The sequence below is a fragment of the Chamaea fasciata genome, unplaced genomic scaffold (assembly GCF_029207755.1).
Source record: "Chamaea fasciata isolate MVZ Bird 193981 ecotype frontalis unplaced genomic scaffold, bChaFas1.0.hap1 SCAF_10, whole genome shotgun sequence".
Taxonomy (NCBI): Eukaryota; Metazoa; Chordata; class Aves; order Passeriformes; family Sylviidae; genus Chamaea; species Chamaea fasciata.
In genome coordinates, this window is record NW_027094095.1 from 6,063,026 (window position 1) to 6,085,696 (window position 22,671).

The 22,671-nt window shown below is 43.5% G+C and overlaps 3 protein-coding genes across 16 annotated transcripts in view; 1 reads left to right on the plus strand and 2 right to left on the minus strand.

Moving 5' to 3' along the window:
- Nucleotides 1-261: 261 nt before the first annotated feature.
- On the plus strand, nt 262-3,027 carry MRPS14 (mitochondrial ribosomal protein S14). The gene is made up of 3 exons (XM_066192171.1): nt 262-337; nt 1,094-1,252; nt 2,518-3,027. The coding sequence occupies exons 1-3, from the start codon at nt 293-295 to the stop codon at nt 2,698-2,700; spliced, it is 387 nt and encodes a 128-aa protein (XP_066048268.1). The 5' UTR covers nt 262-292; the 3' UTR covers nt 2,701-3,027.
- Nucleotides 3,028-4,282: 1,255 nt separating this feature from the next.
- On the minus strand, nt 4,283-9,895 carry CACYBP (calcyclin binding protein). The gene is made up of 6 exons (XM_066192170.1): nt 9,791-9,895; nt 9,075-9,267; nt 8,308-8,404; nt 7,718-7,817; nt 6,302-6,396; nt 4,283-4,594 (listed from the first exon to the last, which is right to left on the minus strand). The coding sequence occupies exons 1-6, from the start codon at nt 9,809-9,811 to the stop codon at nt 4,435-4,437; spliced, it is 666 nt and encodes a 221-aa protein (XP_066048267.1). The 5' UTR covers nt 9,812-9,895; the 3' UTR covers nt 4,283-4,434.
- Nucleotides 9,896-17,154: 7,259 nt separating this feature from the next.
- RABGAP1L (RAB GTPase activating protein 1 like) overlaps nt 17,155-22,671 on the minus strand; it is a 228,604-nt gene continuing 223,087 nt past the window's right edge. For all 14 annotated transcript variants that reach the window (XM_066192172.1, XM_066192176.1, XM_066192174.1 and 11 more), the window contains 5 exons: nt 22,243-22,347; nt 21,004-21,087; nt 20,436-20,507; nt 19,122-19,319; nt 17,155-18,769 (listed from right to left, as the gene is read on the minus strand). In XM_066192172.1, coding sequence (XP_066048269.1) covers nt 18,614-18,769; nt 19,122-19,319; nt 20,436-20,507; nt 21,004-21,087; nt 22,243-22,347 — 615 coding nt within the window. In that variant the 3' untranslated portion in view covers nt 17,155-18,613. The remainder of the gene's footprint in view (nt 18,770-19,121; nt 19,320-20,435; nt 20,508-21,003; nt 21,088-22,242; nt 22,348-22,671) is intronic.

Genomic DNA, 22,671 nt, shown 5'->3' on the forward strand with positions numbered 1-22,671 from the left:
GCCCCGCCCTGACCGCGGGCCCCGCCCTGACCCCGGGCCCCGCCCCGACCGCGGGCCCCGCCCTGGCCCCGGGCCCCGCCCTGACCGCGGGCCCCGCCCCGACCGCGGGCCCCGCCCTGGCCCCGGGCCCCGCCCTGGCCCCGGGCCCCGCCCTGACCGCGGGCCCCGCCCCGACCGCGGGCCCCGCCCTGGCCCCGGGCCCCGCCCTGGCCCCGGGCCCCGCCCCGACCGCGGGCCCCGCCCTGGCCCCGGGCCCCGCCCTGACCGCGCGCGCGCGCGGCGCAGCGACAAGATGGCGGCGGCCGCGCTCTGCTGGGCGCTGAGGGCGGCTCGGCAGGTCAGACCGACTCCCTCCCCTCCATCCCTCTCACCCTGCTTCCCCGCCTCTCTCCGGGACCTTGTCCGCCCGGCCGAGGTGCCGCGGAGCGGGCAGGGAAGATGCGGGTAGGATTTGACCGCTGCGGGCTTGGCCCTGCCCGCGCGGCGCGGGAACATCGCAGGTCCGGTGTTATGTAGCGTTCGGTGTAGCTTGGGGCTCTTTGTGTCTCTCTGTGAAGAGAGCTTGCTAACGCTTTATATGAAGTTCAGAGTTATGTACTAATGCAGTACAGAATCTGGAAAATATGAAAGCTAAAGCTCTCGAGGCATCAGTGTTACTCGTCTGAGAGAGCAAAGATCGGTGCTGCCCCTCCTGAGGAAGACGTAGGCAGCGATGAGGTGTAAGAAGTGTAACGTGTGATCCAGGAGTTGAACGATAGCGGAGACACAGGACCCGAGGGAACGGCTGGAGCTGTGTCGGGGGAGGGTTGGGCTGGATATTAGTAGGAGGTTTTCCCCATGCGGGTGATGGGTCACTGGAGCAGGTTCCCCAGGGAATGGTCACGGCCCCAAGGCTGCCAGAGCTCAAAGCCTGTTCGGGCAACACTCTCAGGCACACAGTGGGATTGTTTGGGCCAGGTGTTGAACTCCGTGGGTTCTTGTGGGTTGCTTCCAACTCAGGACATTCCACGCTTTATGGAGATAACAGTTCATACTTGACTAGGGCAGACCACACGTAACAGGCTGGTATCACAATTTTTATTTTTTTAAACAGGTTCTTCCCTCGCCCTGCCCAAGGCAGGTGCGGAGCTACTACGTGGACTGGAGGATGCTGCGGGACGTCAAGAGAAGGAAGATGGCATATGAGTATGCGGATGAGAGGCTGCGGATCAACGCCATCCGGAAGAATTCCATCCTTCCTAAGGAGCTGCAGGTACCAACAGCTGGCTGTGCCCAGCCAGGGTGTGAACCCACATGTGACTCTTGCTGCTGTGGTGTGCTTGAGGCCACAGCAGTCACTTTATAGATCCAAACAGCTGTCCCAGGTCACAAATGTGTTTCACCAGCTCATAAGCTCAGAGTCATGTGTTCTACAGTGAGCTCAGCCTTTTGGGGGTGTTTACAACAACAGCATATTCACCTGACTGGAGATTGTGAGCATTGCGTTGTGGGGTTTTTTGAAACCAGTGCTTGTGTAAGCAGCGTATGTAACACTAAATACAGTGAAGTCACATTTTCCTCCCCCACATACTGTCCCTAACATACATTGACAAACCTATTTTCTTCCAATAATTCAGAATAATAAACTCTATTTTTTTTCTTATTTAAAAATCTGAATGCCTGATCTAGCCCATGCCACCAATCTGTGCAATTAGAAATATTTAATTTTACTTCTTGCCTGAGCTACAAGCATGTGAAACCTGAATCAGATCCGGGTGTTAACTGTTCTTAAAACTGGACTGCCCTGCTCTCTGCCTGCCTTACTAAGCACCAAGAACATTTGAAAGTATCAGACTATTCTTGTATTTGCTCTGGCCACGATACTTACACATCCTGAGAAAGTGTATGAATTTGTTTTTATGTATTGACTTTACTGTTCTTGGGCAAGTCTGACTGGTGCTGGATGTCCTTGTGAGGCAAAACCAATACAGAAAAAAAGCCCCGAAAGAAAATCCTGCAATACCTTCCAAAGTACCCTACAAGAGATCCCTTTTACTGACAGCAGAGCGTGCGACCTCAGCAGACAGTTAATAAACAATAGCTATTTAAATTCAGCTCATGTGAAAGGACTAGCCTACCCTGCAACGAGGAGAAAGCCAAGTGGGTTATTGACTAACTATAATTTCTGGCTTGAGGTTATTCAGTCTTTAATAAGGTTAAATTTTGGGTCTCTCAGAGGGCTAGCCCACTCTGCACCAAAGACAGAGACAAGCTGATTTGACTGGTTATAGTGACTTGAGATCATTGTCTGTGTAATTAAGATTAATTTGGGGGTCTCCATGTGGAGTTTACATTCACTGTTGGGATGCCCAGAAAGGGCAGGCTGAGTGAGGAAGACGGGTTTAAGTTCCCAGTTAAATAGCAAAGTTTATCCATGAGCTGGTAGAGAAGCTTGTGATGGTGTCTGCTCGATGTCTGGATTTTGAGGTCTAAATCCCAGGGGACACAGATAAACTCTTGGGCTGTGTTCTGTTCTAGGAAGTGGCTGACAAAGAGATCGCTGCCCTGCCCCGGGACAGTTGCCCCGTGAGGATCCGGAACCGCTGTATGCTGACATCCCGCCCTCGAGGGGTGAAGCGCCGCTGGAGGCTCAGCAGAATCATTTTCCGCCACTTTGCTGACCACGCTCAGATGTCCGGTGTACAGAGAGCCATGTGGTAATAATCATCACCACGTGGATGTGCATTCAGGCAGAAGAAACAAACCAGGCTCATTTGTGTGTGTAATTAAAGCAAGACTGTCCTGCCTCGGAGTCCAGCATTAATGTCAATCTAGAAAGGGAAGGACGAGGAGTTGTGCTGATTGTGCTGATTCATTAAACTCACTGGATTACAATTGGCATCAGCTGACAAGCAGCAGCACAACTGCACTGAACTGGTCTGTGTGAGAGGCAGTTTGATTGTGAGAAAAAATCACTACATGATGCCTGCAAAACTAAGCTGAGGTTTGTGGTATGGGCAACATTAGAAATAAAGACATACAGCACAAGGCTTGTTTAAGCTTTTTTTTTTTTTTTTTTTTTGCCACCATACGGTAACTTCATCATGGTAACTTGGGTAAAAGCATCAACAAAACTGCACAACAGGACAAAGTGGTATTCTGCTGTGAACAAGGGCAAGCACAGAGAGGGAATAAAACACGGCCTCAAGTTTAGATACTTTTGCTATGCTAAACATATATGTGTATTAACGAGCAGAGAACGTGGCTAAAGGACCTGTTAGAAACTACAGCGTGCTGGTATTTCTCCTGTTGGTAGTGCAGCACTCGGTCCAATGCTTCAAGAACAAGGTAGCAAGGAAGCCCTAGTCCAGACCCTAACAGGAGAGTAATGGCTTCCTTAGTTCACAGGTAACAACAAATCTGTCCTTGGGAGACACATGGGAAGGAGGCAGGAAGGACACAATTAACAACAGGCTTGCTGCTAAGGTCATGTTTGCCCTGTACTCTTCTTCAAAGCACTGCAGTAAAGGGGGGGCAGTGGCTGCTCTGACCCCTCGCCAGCAGGGGCTGAGAGGGGGCAATAAGAAGGCCAAATACCACTAGCAGCAAACTGACAGCAACCCATCCATCGCACCCAGCTGAGTCATATTTTGGCATATAAGCTACCTTAATATACTTCGTACTCTCTTACCTTAAAACCCTTTAGGAAGTCGATGGAGAAAGTGGAGCTTATCCCTCGTTTCCTACTTTACAGGAGCCAGGGCAAGCTCCCTGTCCAGCATCACAGCTCACTGTTTTCCTGCTGGTCACTGCAGACTGCATCCTGACTGACGCCATCTCAAAGACAGCCCAAGATGCTCACAGCTGGCACAAGCAATTTGATTTCCAAAATTCATAGTATTATTAGACAGTAGTAGTTTCTGAGAATAATCATTAAATTTGAATACCACAGGGTTAACATCATATTGTTTCTGCTTTACTATCAAGTGCTTTGGATGTGGTTCTGCTTTCTTCAGTTCTCCCTTTGTGACTTGCTTTACAGTTCAGCACTTTCCCATATTCAATCAAAAATTAAATTCACTACACCCTGTGAAGTGAGTGTGACACTAGCCCCAGCAACCACATGGGTACAGCTGCCACTGGCAACAGAGGCCTTGACCCATCCTAGTTTAAGATTCCTTTACTTTTACATTCTGATCTCAGTCTCACAGCACTCCTCACTCATCTGAGATGATTTTTCAAGGAGGGGTGATACCCTATGCTTCCCTCCTCAGGAAATGCTGAACCACTTGACTGACGGAAATGCTTTATAAGCTATTTTATTTAAATATTTTCTCCAACCTGAAATGGAAAATGACTGTCTTTGCTCGGAAGAAGGTTATGTAAACGATGATCTTTGCAGCACAGCGTGTCTCACATGGAAGATCAGTTTTAAGGCGGCCCTTAAGAGTGCTTTCAGATATCCATTGGTATGTCCCCTTTGTACTGCTTTTCTCTGCTTTCAACCCAGGCCTTATTGATGGTGCGCTTCATCTCATCGTCCCCTTCCGCATACATCTTCTTTAAAATGTTCATAAGCCCTTCACTAGGATCTGTGGTGTCATAGGCAGCCTTCCTGCAAGATGGATACATAAGAAGGTCAGGTATAATCAACAAAATTAAATGTTGATATTTGTTTGAAACATCCTGGTAAACGGGACTTTTGCTTTGCCAAAGTCTTTAGATCACGGCAGTCTCAGTCAGCTTCCAAATAGGAAGAATCCTAAGAAACACCCTTAAACCAAGTGCAAGTTGAGTAGTACACCTAAAGATGTCCCGTGGGGTGAGACTGTATTTTGATGTAAAGCACCTTGGAGTAAACACAACCCTGGAAGCACTCCCAAAATTAACTGTAGGAAGCAGAAGCAAAATGTGACACAGAAAGTGCCAATACCTGCCTCGTGTTATGTGACAGGTGAATAAAAATGGAGAAACGACTGCATCAAGCTCTTGGGAGAGACGACATTCACAACCCAAAAGGCTTTCTTTCTCTGCTTTCCGTTTTTCAGATGATCTCCAGAGGTTAACTGACTTCTTACAACATTGCATTTCAAAGCAATTTTCTCAGGTGATGAACAGTGCCCCCCGCAGTCAGCACCCGTGGAGGACATGGCCTGTATGACCCAACTATAAATAATGCCCTCTCTGGCAAGAGTCCTCTCCCATTTTCCAAAATCCTGTAGGTAGTTTCTAGTGCAATCTAGCTCAAAAACACAGCAGGTGACAACATATCAGCAGAGGGAGCAATTTCCTCACCATCGGGCCAACCATCGGCTGTACAGACCCTGGCTGGGACCAGCATTTCTAGAGCCATTTGTTTGATAAACAGTAAATCTTCGGGAATTCTCTGCACAAGATACAGGTTTAACAAAGTGACCCTGTCCCTCCAGGAAACTGCACTAATTGTCAAGTCACTTCCTTTTAAATCTCCTGTGATGCCATTTGAGTGGAGAAGGTTGTTTTGCCCTAAATTCAGGTACTTATGCCTGATCAGTTTTAGCAAATCACCCTAAAATCATACACAAAATGAATTGTTGTTGGCAGGGATGACACTCTCAATAGTGTTTTCATTCTTCAAGGTGGCTATACATGTAAAATAACATTAAATCATTACAGGATGTACATATTTATATATCTATTTTAGGAAGTCTCTTGGCCCCAGGTGTTTTCTGCTGTCATTCACCACCCTCATACCTGTGTATGTCTAAGCTGCCTGCTGCTCCCAACCACTTGAAGTGTTACAGACTGGCTTGATATTTTGGAAAATCATCTAAATAAAAGATGACTAAAGACCTGTTTTGCCAAAAGCACACTGGGCTTTTTGTGCAGGCACTTCACACACAGGTGATAGTAATTACTTAGACCAGTAAAGCTGCAAAGGATATATCCATGTATTTCTATACAATACACACTTGATCTAAAAACACCTAACTAATGCAGTTTTCACAATGAATGCAGTCACCAAAACGCAAACAAATCTTTATTGGTTGATTCCCTTTAGAATTCTCACTGCAGGTCTTCCCTATCATATGTCCCGTGATGCATCATTAGCAATAAAACAGTGGGGAGTGGCAGTTACTCAAAGTTTATTTCTTCCACGTGCAGTCCTACAAGTACCGAAATAAATCCCAGCCTAAGGATCCTCAGAAATCTCGGAGCCTGTCCCCCGGACCACCAAAACTCAGAATAACTGCACAGTTGGTACAGACCTCTCCCAACAGTCCTAAAACAACACAGAGAACTGGAAATGGAAAACATGATGGAGGCTTGAAAAGACACTTACTCTTTCTCTTTGCTTTCTTTTTCCACTTGAGTGAGACAATCCCATTTTTCCTCCCGCTTCTTCTTACACATCACAAGGACCATGTCTGTCTTTACCTGTATGGTGAACAGCAAGGCATGTTTAGAATTTAGAATGCCTCATGAAGGGATGCCAATCAAGCTGAATGAGGTTAGCTTGTAACATAAACCTCCTCCATGCTCACTAGTCTCTGAAACGCTTCTTTCAGCTATCCGTTATTATGCAGCATACAAAAATTATAGCATGTACTCAGCCTCAGGGTAAAAAGTATTAACTTCACTGTGGCCAACTCACAGATGTGGTTAAAATAATACTAGCACAGACTTAGAGCACCAATACAGAAGAACATAAAGTGCTGCAGGAACACTGTGCAGTGATTTAAAGGATGCTCAAGTACCCAGGACTGCCTGGTAAAGAGCAACTATATTTACTAGACTTCTCCAAGCATACCAAGTTCAGGCAGAGGCTCCTCCAATTAATTTCTCCAAGGACAAGAAACTAGTTTTAGGGTATTGCTTAATCTTGCAACATGTTTTCATATTACAAAGCCTGTTGACTTGCAACCCTGACCTAAATTTCACAAAGAACTCCTGCGTGCCACAGGAGACAAGGGTCTACTGTAGCTTTAGCTTGGCTTAACAACTATGTGACCACTGCTCACTTTCACACTGTATTAAAAATCACCAGAGCATCACTCTCGTTTATTTCAGCTGGTTTAATTTCACTCTGTACTCATTTTAGGCCGATTTCCAACTGAATCAGTAGTTCTTCACATCCGATGTCACCAAGCACAACAGAGAACTCAGAGGAGGTATGGGACACATATCTAAGCCTGGAAAGGTGCCACAAGTAGCAGAGTATGGGTATCACCAATCAGCAGCAGTGCAATGTGACTAGTTGTCCTGGTTTTGGCTGGGATAGAGTTGATTTTTCCCTTAGAAAATTAATCCTCTGCTAGGGTTAAACCACCACACTGGAGCAACTGAAGTTCTGGAGCAACACACCCTTACTAAGGCAGAGCAGGTTTCAGACTTGGCTTTGGGAATTAAGCCTATTTAAGCTTCCCAAGATTTCAGCCTGCTGACAAATCTCTTAAAATAGCAAAGAATTTCTCAGAGGTATTAAAAAGCACAAAGATGCAAATGAACACTTGGTTGTATTTTCTGCTTCATTATTTCTGAAATCCTGTTGGTGAGCTATTAAATATCCAGACATGATCTCCTGAAATAGGATTCCAGAGACTAATTCCGTAGTAATGACAATCACAGGTTAGTAAGACTCATGTTCACAGTGCAGAGACTTGGCAGCAGAAGGGAGGGACTGGGAACTGAGTCTCCTGAATGAACATGATACTCTGTGAGGGCCCTAAATCGCCTCTAACAGACAAGGTGAACTGACCTTTCTAGAGCTGCCTTCCACAGAGATGGGCTTCAGGAGGTTGTTGAAGGTCATGGTGTAGTTCTTCCCATTCAGATTCTTCACTAGCAGATCGAATGACCTGGATCCAGGAAGTGGAGGGAGGAAAGGCACAAATATTCCAATCATTACATTGTCTGAAAACCCTTTAGTAGGTATATTTTAGGAAAGCAGAGTACTTCTTGGGAAAGCAGGCCAGCAGGCTTGAATTACTTTATTCCCGGGGCTCTCAAAATGTTCAGTTCAGTTTTAACAGAGAAATTAAAAGGACCAATCTAGACTTCACAACAAATCAAGATCTTTAAGGAAATTTGATTTTCCAAGTTTGTAGGTAGAAAGGATCCTAATGCGCACCTCAGTTCTACCACCACAAACACCCAGGGCTAACATCCCATCAAGCATAGTGAGGTGCACTTGTGAAATGAAAACACCCTGATACCCTCAAGGGCTGCTAAAAGCTGATACTGCTGAAGTTTAAAAAAAGAAAAAAGCGAGTGGAGAAAAAAAAAAAAAAAGGCTGATCCAACACTCCTGCATTTCAGTGTTCCTGTTGTGCTATAAGATGAACTCACCTCTCCGTGAAATTCACCTGCACATTCTCAGCTGGAAGCTTCTGGACACCATTTAAAGAGATGTATATCTTAACAAATTTATCTGACTGATCCCAACCTGGAAGTGAAAAAAAGAGATTAAGTTCTACCTTTCCTCCATAAGCTTCATGCACTCCAGCTTCCCCCACAAAGGCCCCTAGAACGACTAGGGTCTTAGCCTTACTGAAGCAATTCTCAGAGCAATTAAAGGAAAGCATGAATTATTCAGGAATAACTTGAGAGCAAAGGGAGGTTCCCCCACATAGCCCTGTTCCCCAATCCCTGCAAATTCTGAGAAAACCCACGTATCAGCTCAGGCCAAAAGACAGCAACCCAGGCTGTGCAGGGGGAGTCAGAGGCAGCTGTTTGCTCCCGCTGCAGTTTCCTTGACCCACTTCTTCCCCTAGTCCCTGCATCTTGAGCAATTCCCTCTCCTCTCACCTACATGGCGAGCAGAGAAGCCAAAGCTTACTCCTTCATTCCTGCTAAACACTAAGCAATGGAAAAATACCAGCTCGTACAGCAAGGATCCTTAATGCATCCAACCAAACACTATCATATAAACATGATCGATACACACTGGGGTTTGGGCAGCAAGGTAAGCACGTGGTAGCTTTTAAAGTGGGGTCTCCAGTGTGGAATAAACACTTAAGGCTTCACTATGATGTTATGTGGCAACTCTAACTCCCAGTAATGCCACCTTGCCGTCTCCTCAGAGAGATGCTGGAACTCTAGAAAAATAATCCTACCGTAATTGTTTATTTTCACTGTGTACCCTCCCAGCGATGACTTTTCTTCCTCTGCCACATCTTTTGGCTTTGGTGGAGGCTGATTCTTGATTTCCAGCTCCAGCTTTTGTTTCTCTGCCAGAAGGACATCACGCACCCGCTTCCTAGTGGCATTTGTGAGCAGTTCTTTAATCTCTTCCAAATCTTTCTGCAACTGGCTCGAAAACAAAGGATCACACGTTAGATACATTCTTTGTGCTCAGGGCTCACAGCTTTTTATGACAATTTCACGTGTTCCAAACGATGGAGTTTCAGCTTTGCCAGTAGTTTCATTTCCCACTATCACCAAATAATCATCCCTTCCTCACCCCCGTCCACTCCTGCAGATATGTCCAACCACAGAATCTTAATGCACAAAATGGGTCGGGCTGGAAGCGTACAACTCCCCTGCTCAACCACGGCCATCTCAGAGCACAAGACTGGAAAAGACCTCCAAGATCAACAATTCAGACAAGGTTTAAGCTTTCAGTGCTTAACTCTTCATACATTAAAAGGCAACAGAAACCAAGAGAAGCTGGGCGGATGGCACAGCTCCCTCAACACGCGCCGCCGCAGAGGGAGACCTCCGCAGCCCTCAGCGAACGCGGGCACTGGCGGCTCCCCGCCTCCCTGCCGGGGCCGCACCGCTCCCCTTCGCACAGGGCCCCGCCAGCGCCCGACGCCGGCAATCGCCTCACCTCCTCCCGCGCCACGGCCATGGCGGCTCCCCGTGGAACCTCTGGAACCTTCCGGCCGCAGGAAGTGACGAGCGGCCACCGGCCACACCTGCTCCGCCCCTGAGGAGGCGGGAGCTGGAACCTCTCCCGCGCAGGGCTCCGAGGGACGGGCGGGATATGGAGCTTCTTCCCGCCCCGAGCTCCGAGGGACGGGCGGGATATGGAGCTTCTTCCCGCCCCGAGCTCCGAGGGACGGGCGGGACCAGCAGCTTCTCCCCGCCCCGAGCTCTGAGCGACAGGCGGGACCAGCAGCTTCTTCCCCTTCGGAGCCCCGAGGGACGGGCGGGATCGGGGGCTTTTCCCGCCCCAGGGCTTGAGGGACGGGCGGGATCCTCCGTGTGAGGGGCGGGGTCCTCCGTGTGAGGGGCGGGGTCCTCCGTGTGAGGGGCGGGGTCCTCAGTGTGAGGGGCGGGGTCCTCCGTGTGAGGGGCGGGGTCCTCAGTGTGAGGGGCGGGGTCCTCAGTGTGAGGGGCGGGGTCCTCAGTGTGAGGGGCGGGGTCCTCAGTGTGAGGGGCGGGGTCCTCAGTGTGCGGGATGACTGAGGCTGGTGTGGGCTGGGTTGTAGTTTGGAGATCAGAAATCGCCCCTTCATTTTACGGCAGGTGCCCCTGAGCTCGTGGCTATCAAGGTCCTGGAATAATTTTGCGAAATAAAATGGTGTTTTCCTTCTCCGGGCAAAGAGTATCGGGCTCATGTGGTGGAGGTAAATAGTGATCAAAGAGGAAGAAATCTGTTCCCGGCCTTAAAAGGAAGGTGGGCTTATAAACTAAGTGCCCTGTTCTGTGTCTGCTCCTCATTTTCATGGTGATTAAGGTTGGGAAAGACCTCCAAGATAAATTCCAGCAAGGTTTAAGCCTTCAAGTTCTAAGATTTCATCAATTAAAACCCAACCAAATCCAATAGAAGTTGGGCAGATGGCATAGTGCCCTCACACACCCCCGCAGAGGGAGACTCCCACAACTAATGCATAATGCGCTTTCTACAACAAACCCAGAGGGTAAGTTATTGTTGGGAAATTGTTCCTGACCTGAAGTGTCACAATGTGTACCCTGGGAGTGACTTTGTGAGTAAGTTATCAAACCATTTCAAGGAAAATACAGCTTTTATTTACAGGGCATTTGGCTATATGCATGTAAAAACACGCTAGTGTAATGCTACCAAAATTGTGTTTTAAGCATTTTCCTCATTGAAAGAAAAACATGACTGTCGACACTGTTACTAAATCAGCACAGTGAGCACAAAAAAAAAAAAGTTTCTATAGCCCTACAGGGCATTAAAATTTCCCTGAAAGAAACCAATAAAGCAATGACATTCTTTCTTTCAGCAGGAATGTAGAGGGGGCAGCGTTTGTCCCCAGATGTCCTTTACAAACGGTGTGACCCAAGGCAGAACACAGCCATTCAGCGCTGAAAAAGTCAGTTTGTCTAGAACAAGGTGCCTGTTATAACACCTGTTTTACCAAATGGAGGAATGTCAGCTCATTTGCTGATACATGAGCTTAGGGTCTGGGGTTTTTTCTCTTCCAAAGTGAACGTCCAGGAATTAACCTGTAAAGAGATCTGTACAGAACCTATAGAGGTAGGGAGGGAAGAAGGGATTTGATGAAAATGAATTCATAGAAGCCTCAAAGCCAAAGATTTATGTTCAAGTTGGCATTCCCCAAAGCGGTTTTAACAGATGTTGTACTGAGGTGTTTATTATAACCCTCTTCTGCAATGCATCAGGTTCTGCAGTGGAGAAAAGATCTGCAAAATTAACTGGTTATTCTAAATTTTCATAGGACTATTAAGCCTGACGATCTTCAGGAATAGCATTTGGAGACAGGATAGTTGATTTTATCCAGGAAATACAATATGGTCAGCTGGAATTTACTTTTATGGCATTTTTTTTTAAATTGGTTAAGGGCAGTTGCTTATTCAGGAATTACTTCCTTATAATTTTTTCTGTGTAGCAGCAACTGGGACAAGGAAAAATTTTGTATTTTTTAATTTAGCCACTAATCTTTGAGTTTCTCCACACTCCGTTGTGGTCTTATATTAGCAAGTGCTCTTGTCTTTACAATTTAAATTGGTATTGCTTTCTAATTCAAGTTCTGGCTAGAGGAGGAAATGCTTGCATTAACATAGAAATACATTTGAAGTGAGCCTGTAATATTTTTTTTTAAAGTGTTTATTTAGTTTCCTTAAATGACGAGCATTTCTGTAGACGTAGCACTTCCCTTTGAGTGGCAGCTTCCATGTGGAATAGTTGTCACTCCAGTCATGTGAAAACAAGCTCCACACAGCTCTCTCCTTCGCAGAAAGCTGCAACAGCACCTGGATGCTGCCTCCTCTCCTGACAAACGCTTTGGGTAGTGATGTGGAGGTAAATCCATACAAAATGGTAGGGCTGGTGAATTTAATCCTCAGCTTTTGTCCTTCTTTGCCTTATCTTTCCCTGAAGTGCTGTGTGCTTTTGCTGTTATCTGGGAACAACAGCTGTTCATCTCAGTTAACAGAAGAAAAATCCTAGAGCCATCGCTCACATGGAAAAATGGTTTTATAAAGCATTTGGATACTTTCGACTGCTGCACATTCTGCTCTGTCCTGTTCTTGCTCAGCCCTGCCAGTTTCTTGCTGTTTCCTTCCGCCCCCCATGTCTCTTCCTGCAGGCACGCTGCCTCAAGGCTTGTATGCTCCGGGGAAACATGAAGTTAAGGACTTCATAGTCCTTAACTATATATATATATATATATATATATATATATGAAGTTAAGGACTTCATAATCCTTAACTATATATATATATATATATATATATAATAGCTGCAGCTATTGTCCCATTGCTGTGTACCACCGGCCTTTAGGAAAAGCATTCTCTGCGCTGGCGACCTCAGCCTGGCGTGTGGAGCAGGGGAGCACGGTGAGTGCTTAGCTCTGTGGCACAGCTCCCTGTGGACATTTTCCTAAGGAACAGGCTGGAATTAGCCTGCGCCCCCTTTGGACAGCCAACCTGCCAAGTCACTGCCCCGGTGCAACAGAGCTGCTGGTGAGAACTGCGTCATAAAACCTGACACAGCAGCTCCTTCTTCCTGCAAACACATCTAAGCTGCTGCTTAAGTAAATGGCTTAGGAAAATAAGCATCTTATTCCCGAGCTGTTTTCCATTTCCATTTATTTTACAAGGCATCGTTCACACAATGATAACAAGGTACTGATCTGAACAATTCTGTAACAATTAAAAAAGTAAACATTTGGTGTGACCATGTACATTGAATTGCACTTTTAATAACAAGCATTACACTTATATTTTCATGTCGTACTTTATATAATACATGGATATGTTACCCAAGTAGTGGTAGTACTGAATGGTTCTCACTTAGAAGTCTGACCTCTCTATGATGCTTTTTTCCTAACTCTTTAGGATTTGTGAACTTGGGACACACCCAGATCACAAAGGCCACTCCAAATTTGGAAAACTTCATTGTCATGGAGTCAGAGATTTGAAGCTGCTCTGTTTTCAGTGTGCTGGAGTGAATCCACCTGAATGGCAGACACAGAGGGAGATGGATGATACTTCATTAGAAACTTTTCTGCATTCATATGTCATCTTTTCCCAGGTCAAAGAAGCCAGAGAATCTTCTTCCATGGGAAAGCAAGAGTTCCCAAGGCTCAAGAGAGCTCCTGGCACAGCTTTTGAGGGTGGTACAGCAGAATTGCAAACCTAGGGATTACTGAAAGACAGGAGTTGAGATCTGAAGAAAAATCTGGGAACATTGCTGTGGTTTGCATTGGTAGTACCATCCATGTATTATATAAGATACAGAAATAAGAGAAACTGTAAGGAAATTAGTACAGCCCAGGATTTTGGTAGTATCAAATGAAACTTATGATACCAAATCCTTTTGATGTATTTATCCCCTTGTTGTTCCATTCCTTATATATTATTCTATATGTAAGATATAGGTCTCCAAAGATACATATATATTCCTTTACAGGTTAAATAAAAGCAAGTCCCACTGAATAAGAAAATAATAAAAAGTAATATCCTAATTCTCTGCCCATTTTTTTCAGGTAAAAATTGCATGAAATACATTCAGTAGCAAAGCCATTGGGACCCAGGAGAAATGGAGAGACCTGTATTCCTGGAGAACTGACCTGTATGTGTTAAGTCACAATCCCGAAATAAATTGTGTAGACTTTCTGACCTGGAAAAGATTAAGGTCTTGATCAATGCTGAGCATTATTTATCCAGTTGCAAATTCCTTGCATTTCCCAAAAGCCACCTGTGGATTAGCTCAGTTCTAAAGGCTGCTGTGACACCTCCCTTGAAACCTGAGAGATCCAAACTGGAGCATTTCATCATGTCTCCCCTTAGGGTTATTACCTGGAAGGAGCTAATGGGACAGTTGCCAGTAGGGTATTAGCACAACAGACAGACAAATAATTCAGTTTTTACCTCTGTGCTTGCAGTTTGGTGCAGCCAGCTCTTTGCACAGCAGCCCCTTCAGCAGGGCCCAGCAGGGACAGGGAGTGGCTGTCAGGAACAGCAATCCCTCACACCCGAGGGGAACACCTCTGCCCTCTCCTCACAATCCATCAGACTTGACAACTACGCTTTTCTCTCTAGCAGCTGGAAGAACACCAGCACTGTAGGGTAAGAGTGCTTCTGGTTCCAAAGCCAAGGGTGTTGAGGCTTGGATCATGCAGAAGTTGCCAATTATCCCTGAGTCTAACAGTAAATTAAAATCCTCTGAGTAAATGAAAATCACCTGATTATGGTTCTCCCACACAGACAAGTAGTTTCATGGATTTCACTGCAGCTACTTAATAGAAGGAAACAGCCCTGCTTGATCCTGTGGAGAAAGCATGGCATGTGACTTCCAAATTTTGATACTTTGGTGCCAGTAAATGCAGATTTTTATTTTCTCCTAAGCTGGCATGTTTAGTCAGTGAGTGACATCACAGCCCTGACGTCAATGGGATACTTTATGCTTTGTGAAGGGGCTGAACTGCAGTTCTTGACTTTTTATCTTCATCTCCCCTTGTAAATGGCTGGTTTTATTTCAAGTTGTTCTTAACACAGTGGCAGACATGATCATTTACTTTAAAAGAATTTCAAGGGTCAACTAAGAGAAGTCATTTAAAATGTCTAACAAAGAAAAAAAAATACTGCTTACCTGTGCAAGCACTTTAACTTACTTGTCACAATGTAACTCAGCTGCAGCAAATTAAATCCTTATTAATGGACAGGACAAGGGTGAGTTTGTCCCACTGGCAGTACTGATTACATGGCTGACTACCTTTCCTGAGACTGGTTCTGCCAAACCCTAATGCAGATGCACCTCAGGGATTTTGCAGTTTCGTGTCTTCTCTACCCATGGTATTTTCTGTCTTTTTTCTTTTTATTCCTCTCCAGGTACATTTAGAAACGTAAACTAAGTGGAATAAGTCCTATTACTTTAGAATATTAAGTTTGGTTCACAAAGACAATACAAGACTAGTTCACAAATGTATCGTGACTAAATCAGCCTTGCTTCATTTAGCCTGTAAAGTGTTACAGTCAAAGGAAAACCAACTTTTTACAGTCAAAAGAAGGACTTTTTTTTTTTCTTTTTTTTTTGCCCCCTATATTGGGCATCTCTGGAACAGATTATAGTCGAACAAAATAAAAGTTGTAGTAAAAATAGTCTTTGGAGGTTTGTTCCTAATCGAAGTAAGGACTTTTTTTCAGAATGGTACGTTCTCAATAAAATTTAAAAATATGTTTTAGTTCCACACATATATATATATATATATATAAAATTCGAATTAATTTTAATAAAAGTTTGATCTGAACACAGAGTTTACTACAGACTCAGGGAAAAAAGGTTGATCACTCCAGACTTAGGAGCTATGTTAGCTGTTCCAGTGCCACATGGAAACAACAGTTTCAGTGAGACTTTGATGATGTCTCCTGCTGAAAAGCAAGCCAGCTACCCTGGACAAATCCACCAAGGATATGGCCGTAGGTAGTGCTGTCACAGAGAGATCTCTTTTCTTGCAGGAAACTAAATTTCCCAGTAGCATCTATAGTCAGCAGATAGAATTTTAGCTTGCTTGGTTTAATCATGGAGTCCCGCTCCTTTTCCTTCATTCTGAATATTCCTCAAGCTATTTTCTTACTCTTTCAGTAATGCTGAGAAGATGCAGTTTCCACCTAAATGTTACTTTTCCAAATGCCACCATTCCTACAAATGCTACCTTGGATCTAAAGCAGGAAGGTGGAAACTGTTTACTGCTTTTAGGGTCATTGCTTTCTGAAACTTGCTTTGGGTGAGGTAAGCCAGCTTCCATCCTTACAAGGGTTTGAAATCATCCTGGCTAGCAGGTAGCAAATGTGGTTTTGTTCCTGAAACTCAACTTCCAAAGTCAGAAAGCAGCTACATTGAGAAAACGGATGTTGTATCAAAGCTCATTCTGTGAAACCTGGTGACCTCATTTACCAGTTCCTTTTTGATGAACTTGGAAAGTCCCACTCCCGTGATCCGTTTGCACTCATTGGACCCTTGAGGTGATTTAACTCATTCACTTGACCAAAGATGAACTGTAGGGGCATAAACCCACCCACATATTTGTTGTTGTTGTTAATTATCTCCAGCACACATCACAACAAGGACAAGGGACAGGACTGTACAATGGGGAGTTGGAGGGGTGAGCAGGAATGAGCTCTTAACTCATCTGCTCAGGGAATCACAGCCTAACACATTTCCTTAATCATTCTTACTGAACTTTTCCAATCATGGTTTTAAATCCAACTGTAATTATGATTTAAGATAAATGAAATGAGAAATTCAGACACTTGTCAAATAACCAGTTTCCCTCGCGGGCACAGTACTCTCAAATGCAACAATCACATGTTCACCAGATACCCTTAAATGACACTTCAGATTTATTATGAATTCAGATTCCCATTCTGAATGTGAAGCGGAACTGGAAAGTGAATGACTAACGCTAGTCAGTCAAGAATGGAAACATTTATGCAAATATTATGAGCAAGACAGTGACAAGGGAAAAGGACCTTTGATAACATTTGCAAAAGAAATACCTTCTGGTTTTTCCCCTTTTCTTCCTCACTGTATTAATAATCCCAGATAATCACTGTTCTTGAAGGTACATTTTAAAATATTAAAGTGTTTTAACCCCTTATTCTTAGAAGAGAGAATTGTGTCAGGATGGTGATTCTATTTTGATCTCTACCTCTATCAGCTGGCTGCCTTTTAGAACCTTTCCTTTGGCACTCGTAACATTAAATTTGTACTACCCTGTTGAAAATAATTCACAATTATGCTTGACAACAAAGCACAAGATGGGTATTATTAAATTTTATTGTACAAAACCGACAACATATGGCATTCCTTAGAATTAAAAAAAAAAAAAAAAGATCAAAACAGAACTAGTGTCCCTGGAAAAATCTTGTAAATGAAACAATTAATACACAACATTTAGTCCAGCAATGACATTTACCTGCAAGACCATCTTCAGACATGACACGTATAATTAAAAAAATACTTCATCAGTTCAAGCAATAGTTTAATTTTCCATGAAATAAGTATTTCTATGAACGTTTCATGTTTAGTCAGAACAAATGCTTTTGAACTTTCTTACCTTAAGAGATATAAAACAACCAGGCAGGTTCTTCACAACCAGAGGTGTCTACCTCCACAGGAAAGTCTAGGGCTTGTATTCCACTTGCAAGTGCTTGTTTTTATAAAAATAAGTAATACCAACAAAGTGTTTCCTAACCAAACACTTCCAGCAAACAGATCTTGTTTCAATGGTATTTTATTCATCAGTGCAGCACAAACCTCCTGGGTGTTTTATTTGATACCTCATTTCTGTGTCATATTTGGAATCTGAATATAGACCTAGGGGAAGGTTTTCATTACTTTTATTCATAAAACCTACCCTTTATTGCACAGGATTTACAAAAGGTCAAAACCATGCAAGGTCTCCACTCTGCTTCTCAGCAAAAACATCAAATAAGTGTCAAAACGGTTCTCCCTTTACCCCAGCGGAAGGAATTATTCCTTGGAATTCTCAATATAAACAGGAATTAAAAAAGGGAACTAGGGAACTTTTTGTTAAATTCCAGTTGAGCTGTAAATAGCCTTTAAACAACAGTGTTACAAAAACTGCGCCACTTGCATTTCTGAAGAAAAACCAATCCAAACTAAGAAGTTGTAAGGGAAGCTCATAGCAATTGTGCCAGGAGAGCACAAGCCTATCTTTGCTATGGCCTAAGCTTTACAGAAAGTGCTTCTCTGCAGGACACAGTTGCTGTGGTAAACTTCTGAGATGGTCCCAGGGCCCAAGTTATCCTCAATGTCTTACACTGTGCTTTCTAGGGAGAGATTATGCTGCAGTACTGTACATGTTCCATTCTCTCTCTTCCTCCAGAAGAAGAAAAGCCTTCTATGCAAGACAAAAATAATTTCAAATTAGATGTGTATTAAAGACCTAGTTTTGAAATATTTATTTAACATCTAGTCATATAAAATAAAGTGTAAAAGTATGAAGGTATCAGAACGTGGCTTTCAGCAAGGCAGTATGGGAAGTAGGAATTCAACATAAACCAGGACTTTTTTTTTTTCCTTCCCCTTTGAAAAGGGTCACATCAGAAAATGAATGAAAAACACTGAAGAATTTCACTTCAAGCCTGCACTCCTGCCTCACTGTCCTTTTCCCAGGAGGAGAGACCACTGGAAGAATCCTCCAAGGTTTCAGGTGTGTTGTTCTTTGTGCTCTTGTGCCGGCTGTGGCTGGAACTATGTGCTGCCCTCTTTGGGAGGCACGGGCGGCTGGGGCTGCGGCGCTGCCTGTGTGCCTGTGGCCGTTTTGATAGAGTTCAGGGTTTTGCTAAACCAAGAGTTTTTGGCAGCTTGGATTTCGTTCATAAGGGCTCCTCTCTGGTGCTCCAGCTCCTAAGGAAGCAGAATAGTCAGAATTGATCAAAACCTAATTAATTAACAAAGAAGCATCTTCACACTAAGTCCCTGCAGTCCGGCACTTCCCTTGTTCCCTTGCAATCTCCCAGGCACCGGGGAGAGAAGATATTCAAACAGCTGGAACAGCACAAGATATTCAGACACACAAATAAAGTAATCTTTTTCTTTTTAAGACAGATTTTTTTTTCCCGGAAAGTTCAGATTTACAGGCATGCAGGTATGTGCTCCCTTTTGGAACAATTTTTTGCATGATTCTGAGTAATAAGAGTAATTCTGGACTGAGCACGAGGTTAAGGTGACCACCCTGCTGTACTGGGATGCCACGTACCTGAATTTTGCACTTGGCTTCCACAAGCTGCAGTTTGGTCTGTGCAAGCTCCAGCTCCATCTCTCTCAGCTGCTTCTTCAGTGCATCCTTCTCATCATCTGTTTCGATACCTTTGTTGTCCGTGCTTACAGCGGGCACCTTCAGTGCCCCCTCCTTGCTGAAAATCTCACTGCAGTGTTTGCAGGCCATCACTTTACCCTGAAATACCCAGAAAGCTCATTCTTAATCCATGTTACAGGAGCTGCTGTACTTCCAGGAAGAGCCATTTTATTTGTCAGACTGCCTCGATCTCAAACCATCGAGTACTGCAGTTTTTATAACTGGCATGAAAAGAATTTGAGTAGTTCATGAACAATTTCCAGGGTATGCTAACCAGTATAAAAATTCCTAAAATCTACTTAGCATGATCTTAAGCATGGAGACTTTGCTCTTATATTAGAATCTTCTTGCTACCAAAGCTTGGTAATATTTATGCCAGCACAACTCAGAAGAGTAAATTAAATCTGAGTAGATGAAACAGCTGGCCTGGCTTGCACAGACTAAAACAGGATATTGAGCTATTTCAGCAGAATATAGAAACGTCAATCCTAGAATTATGTTATTATCAATAACATTAAAAAGTCACTAAAAAGCAACAAATCCAGTTCAGCTTGAGTACTGAAGAAATATGTAGAAGCTACAGCAGAGGGTAAACAACTCTGCCTACTCACTATTATTATTATTATTATTATTATTATTATTATTATTATTATTATTATTATTATTATTATCTATCAGAAAATGTTTGCCTCTTATGTAGGTGTTCCTGTAAGGGGTTTAGGGAAGGGAGAGGAAGCCCTGTGAATCTTCTGGGAATGGCCCTAGCTGTGTCATTTGCTTTAATTACTTAAACCAATTCTACTTAAATTACAGAAACCCAAATATAAATCTTGTCCAATCTGGCAAATTCCAATCCCTCTGCTGTGTACACTTGAGGAACAACATGTTTTGTCTTCTAGAGAGTCTTCTTTTTTTTCCAGTTAACCAAAACATCCAAGTAAATACTCTCTGTATTTTTAACCAGAAGTATATGTATTTTAACAGCAAAAAGAGAAACCAAGTACTAAATGCACTTCAGTTTGGGAGTTCCACAATGTCTGATGCAAGATAAGGAGCAGTGAAAGGAAACAAACCCTTTCCTTGTTTATATCTGCTGAAAAATGCTTGTGGGGCTACTGATGTACTTTAAGATACCGTTCAGGTTTCGTTCTGTATCCCTGGCATTCAGCGACACTTGTGTTAGAAATATCCCCCATGTGCAGACTTTGTTCTCACCTTCACAACTTCCAGTTCATCTTTACTGGCTGCTTGCTGTTTTTCCAGCCTGGTACTCAGCTGGGAGCAAATCTGGAGCAGAGAAAGCAGTCTCTTAGCTCAAGTTTACTATACCAAAGTAGAATCTGTGCTTTTTTAACAATGGTTTTTGCTAGAACCAACATTTCTTAAATTCTGTCTCACTCAGGTATAATCATGTCCCCTTAACAACTCCACTGCTGCTGCTAATGATAAAAACCCAGCAGTGTTCAATACAGAAGCAGAACACAGAGACAGGGACATTTTATGGATGAGTTGGTTTATGATGTTTATACTGTGTTATGTCACAAAATACAGAAGCATTCACCCTACAGGACTAAAATTAGCTGAAAGACAGGTTATTCCTGACTGCCTAATTAGGAGACTATTAGGAAAGCCACAAGAAGATTTATGACAAATTACAGCAACATTGCTCTCCGAAAGCCTGAAAGGTGGAGCTTATTTGAAGGATGAGATCTGCAATGCTGAAAATTCAGCTCTCAGAACAGCATGAAAGAAGAAATACGAGAGAGGGTCTCTGGAATGGTACCTGTTTATACTCTGCAATAATGGCTGTGGTTTTCTTGATCTCAGATTCTGCCTTCTCCAGCTGCTTCCTGAAGACTTCCTTTAGCTGGGAATTGAAGGAGAGAAGTTACACAGTACACTGACAGAGCTTCTCAAATTCAGATTGTTTTCTTTGTGTCTTGCTGTGTTTACAACAGCTCTACAGCTGCTTCTTATGAAATTCCAGTTCTCAGACAATTGTCTGATTTACTCAGTTTACAAATACTGATTCTATCAGTGATAACCAAAAAGTCTGTACTGTGACCCTTTATCCCTGGTTAGAGAATTCTCCTGTAACTTAATTGCCATTCTGTGTTAAATGGTGGCACATCAAGGTCCACAGAACACAAAAAAGCGCATTACTATTAAGTGGGGTTTACTGATTTAGTTTTCGTTTTTCTGCACACTGTCACAGCAGGTTTGGCCAGATTGTTTGTTTGTTTGGAGATGGAATAAGAAGAAGAATCTCTCAACACTATCACTCTCATCTCCATAACAGCAGAAAAGAATCTGTTTGGGTCTATGTCACCGAGTGAAAACACAGCTAACTCATCTCTCCTTCAGAGCCACTCCACTTAAAGAGCCCTTTCGGTAGGAAAAAGCCTCACTGCCTTACTTACGGCAAACAGAGAGCTCCATTTTAGAGGGACACAACAAATTAACATTAATTGCTGCAGTCACTGTTGCCAAATAGCAAAAATAAAAATCAGGGTATCACTTTCAAAATGTACATGTTAGATATATAGGATTACAGAACAAAGACTGAGTATGAAGCCAGGTCTAGTCAGCAAAATTCTCCCTGCCCCCACCCCTGTTCCTCTGCTGTTGGGTCTAGCTCCAGGCAGGAACATTATTAAGTGATCCAGCAGCTGAATCCAGAATGGGCTCTTAAAAGGCAACAACTCCTCCAGCTCCTTCATTTAGATATTTAAGAGGTCTGATCACATCTCCTTAGCTGAGATTGCTCACCATCAGTGACAACAATTGTTACAATATTTAGAAGAGGATAAGCTATGAAAAACTAAACATTCAAAGCTCAAGTAAAGAAAAACACTGAAAACTGTACTTTGGGAAAAAAAATTACCCTGGCACTATAAACGTTTGATTGAAACTCCATTTTGAGGACAAAATCCTTTTCACAATTGCAACACATCCACACTTTTCTGCATATCATTTTTCTCACATTTACTAACTAAATGCGAGAAGCTGGAGAATGCCTTACCTGAGCAGTTTCCTCTTCCTGCTTCCTCTTCTCTTCCTCAGTCTCCACGAGCTTCTGTTTGGTCACAAGGAGTTCCTTGTTCAGAACATCTGCTTTGTCTTCAGCCTAGGATCAGAGACACTTGTGTAAATCAGGTGTTACCTGTGCCAGTACAAACACTGGGATATACAGCTCAGAAATACACTGGGTTCAGGTTTTAGCATTGACTTTTCTTGCCCTCTAATGGCTCACGTAACTTTTTGATATGAAATTCCCTTTTCAGTTAGCCATTTACTAAATTATTTCACTGTGTTTCAACAGCTGTGCAAAAGGACGCTTTGGCCAACTGTTAACCTATGCCCAGATGACACATAAGCATAGATACTATGTCCTAGCAAAAACAGTGATGTATAGAATATTTTTGTTGGCAGGCAGTATTAAGCTAAGTGA

Bases quoted from the DNA above. Each gene is read 5' to 3' on its own strand.
- MRPS14 (XM_066192171.1), top strand. From the start codon at position 293: ATGGCGGCGGCCGCGCTCTGCTGGGCGCTGAGGGCGGCTCGGCAG. The intron at 338-1,093 runs GTCAGACCGACT...TTTTTTAAACAG, and splicing joins CGCTGAGGGCGGCTCGGCAG to GTTCTTCCCTCGCCCTGCCC. The intron at 1,253-2,517 runs GTACCAACAGCT...GTTCTGTTCTAG, and splicing joins TCCTTCCTAAGGAGCTGCAG to GAAGTGGCTGACAAAGAGAT.
- CACYBP (XM_066192170.1), bottom strand. From the start codon at position 9,811: ATGGCCGTGGCGCGGGAGGAG. The intron at 9,268-9,790 runs GTGAGGCGATTG...TTTTCGAGCCAG, and splicing joins TGGCCGTGGCGCGGGAGGAG to TTGCAGAAAGATTTGGAAGA. The intron at 8,405-9,074 runs GTAGGATTATTT...TTTCACTTCCAG, and splicing joins AGTGAAAATAAACAATTACG to GTTGGGATCAGTCAGATAAA.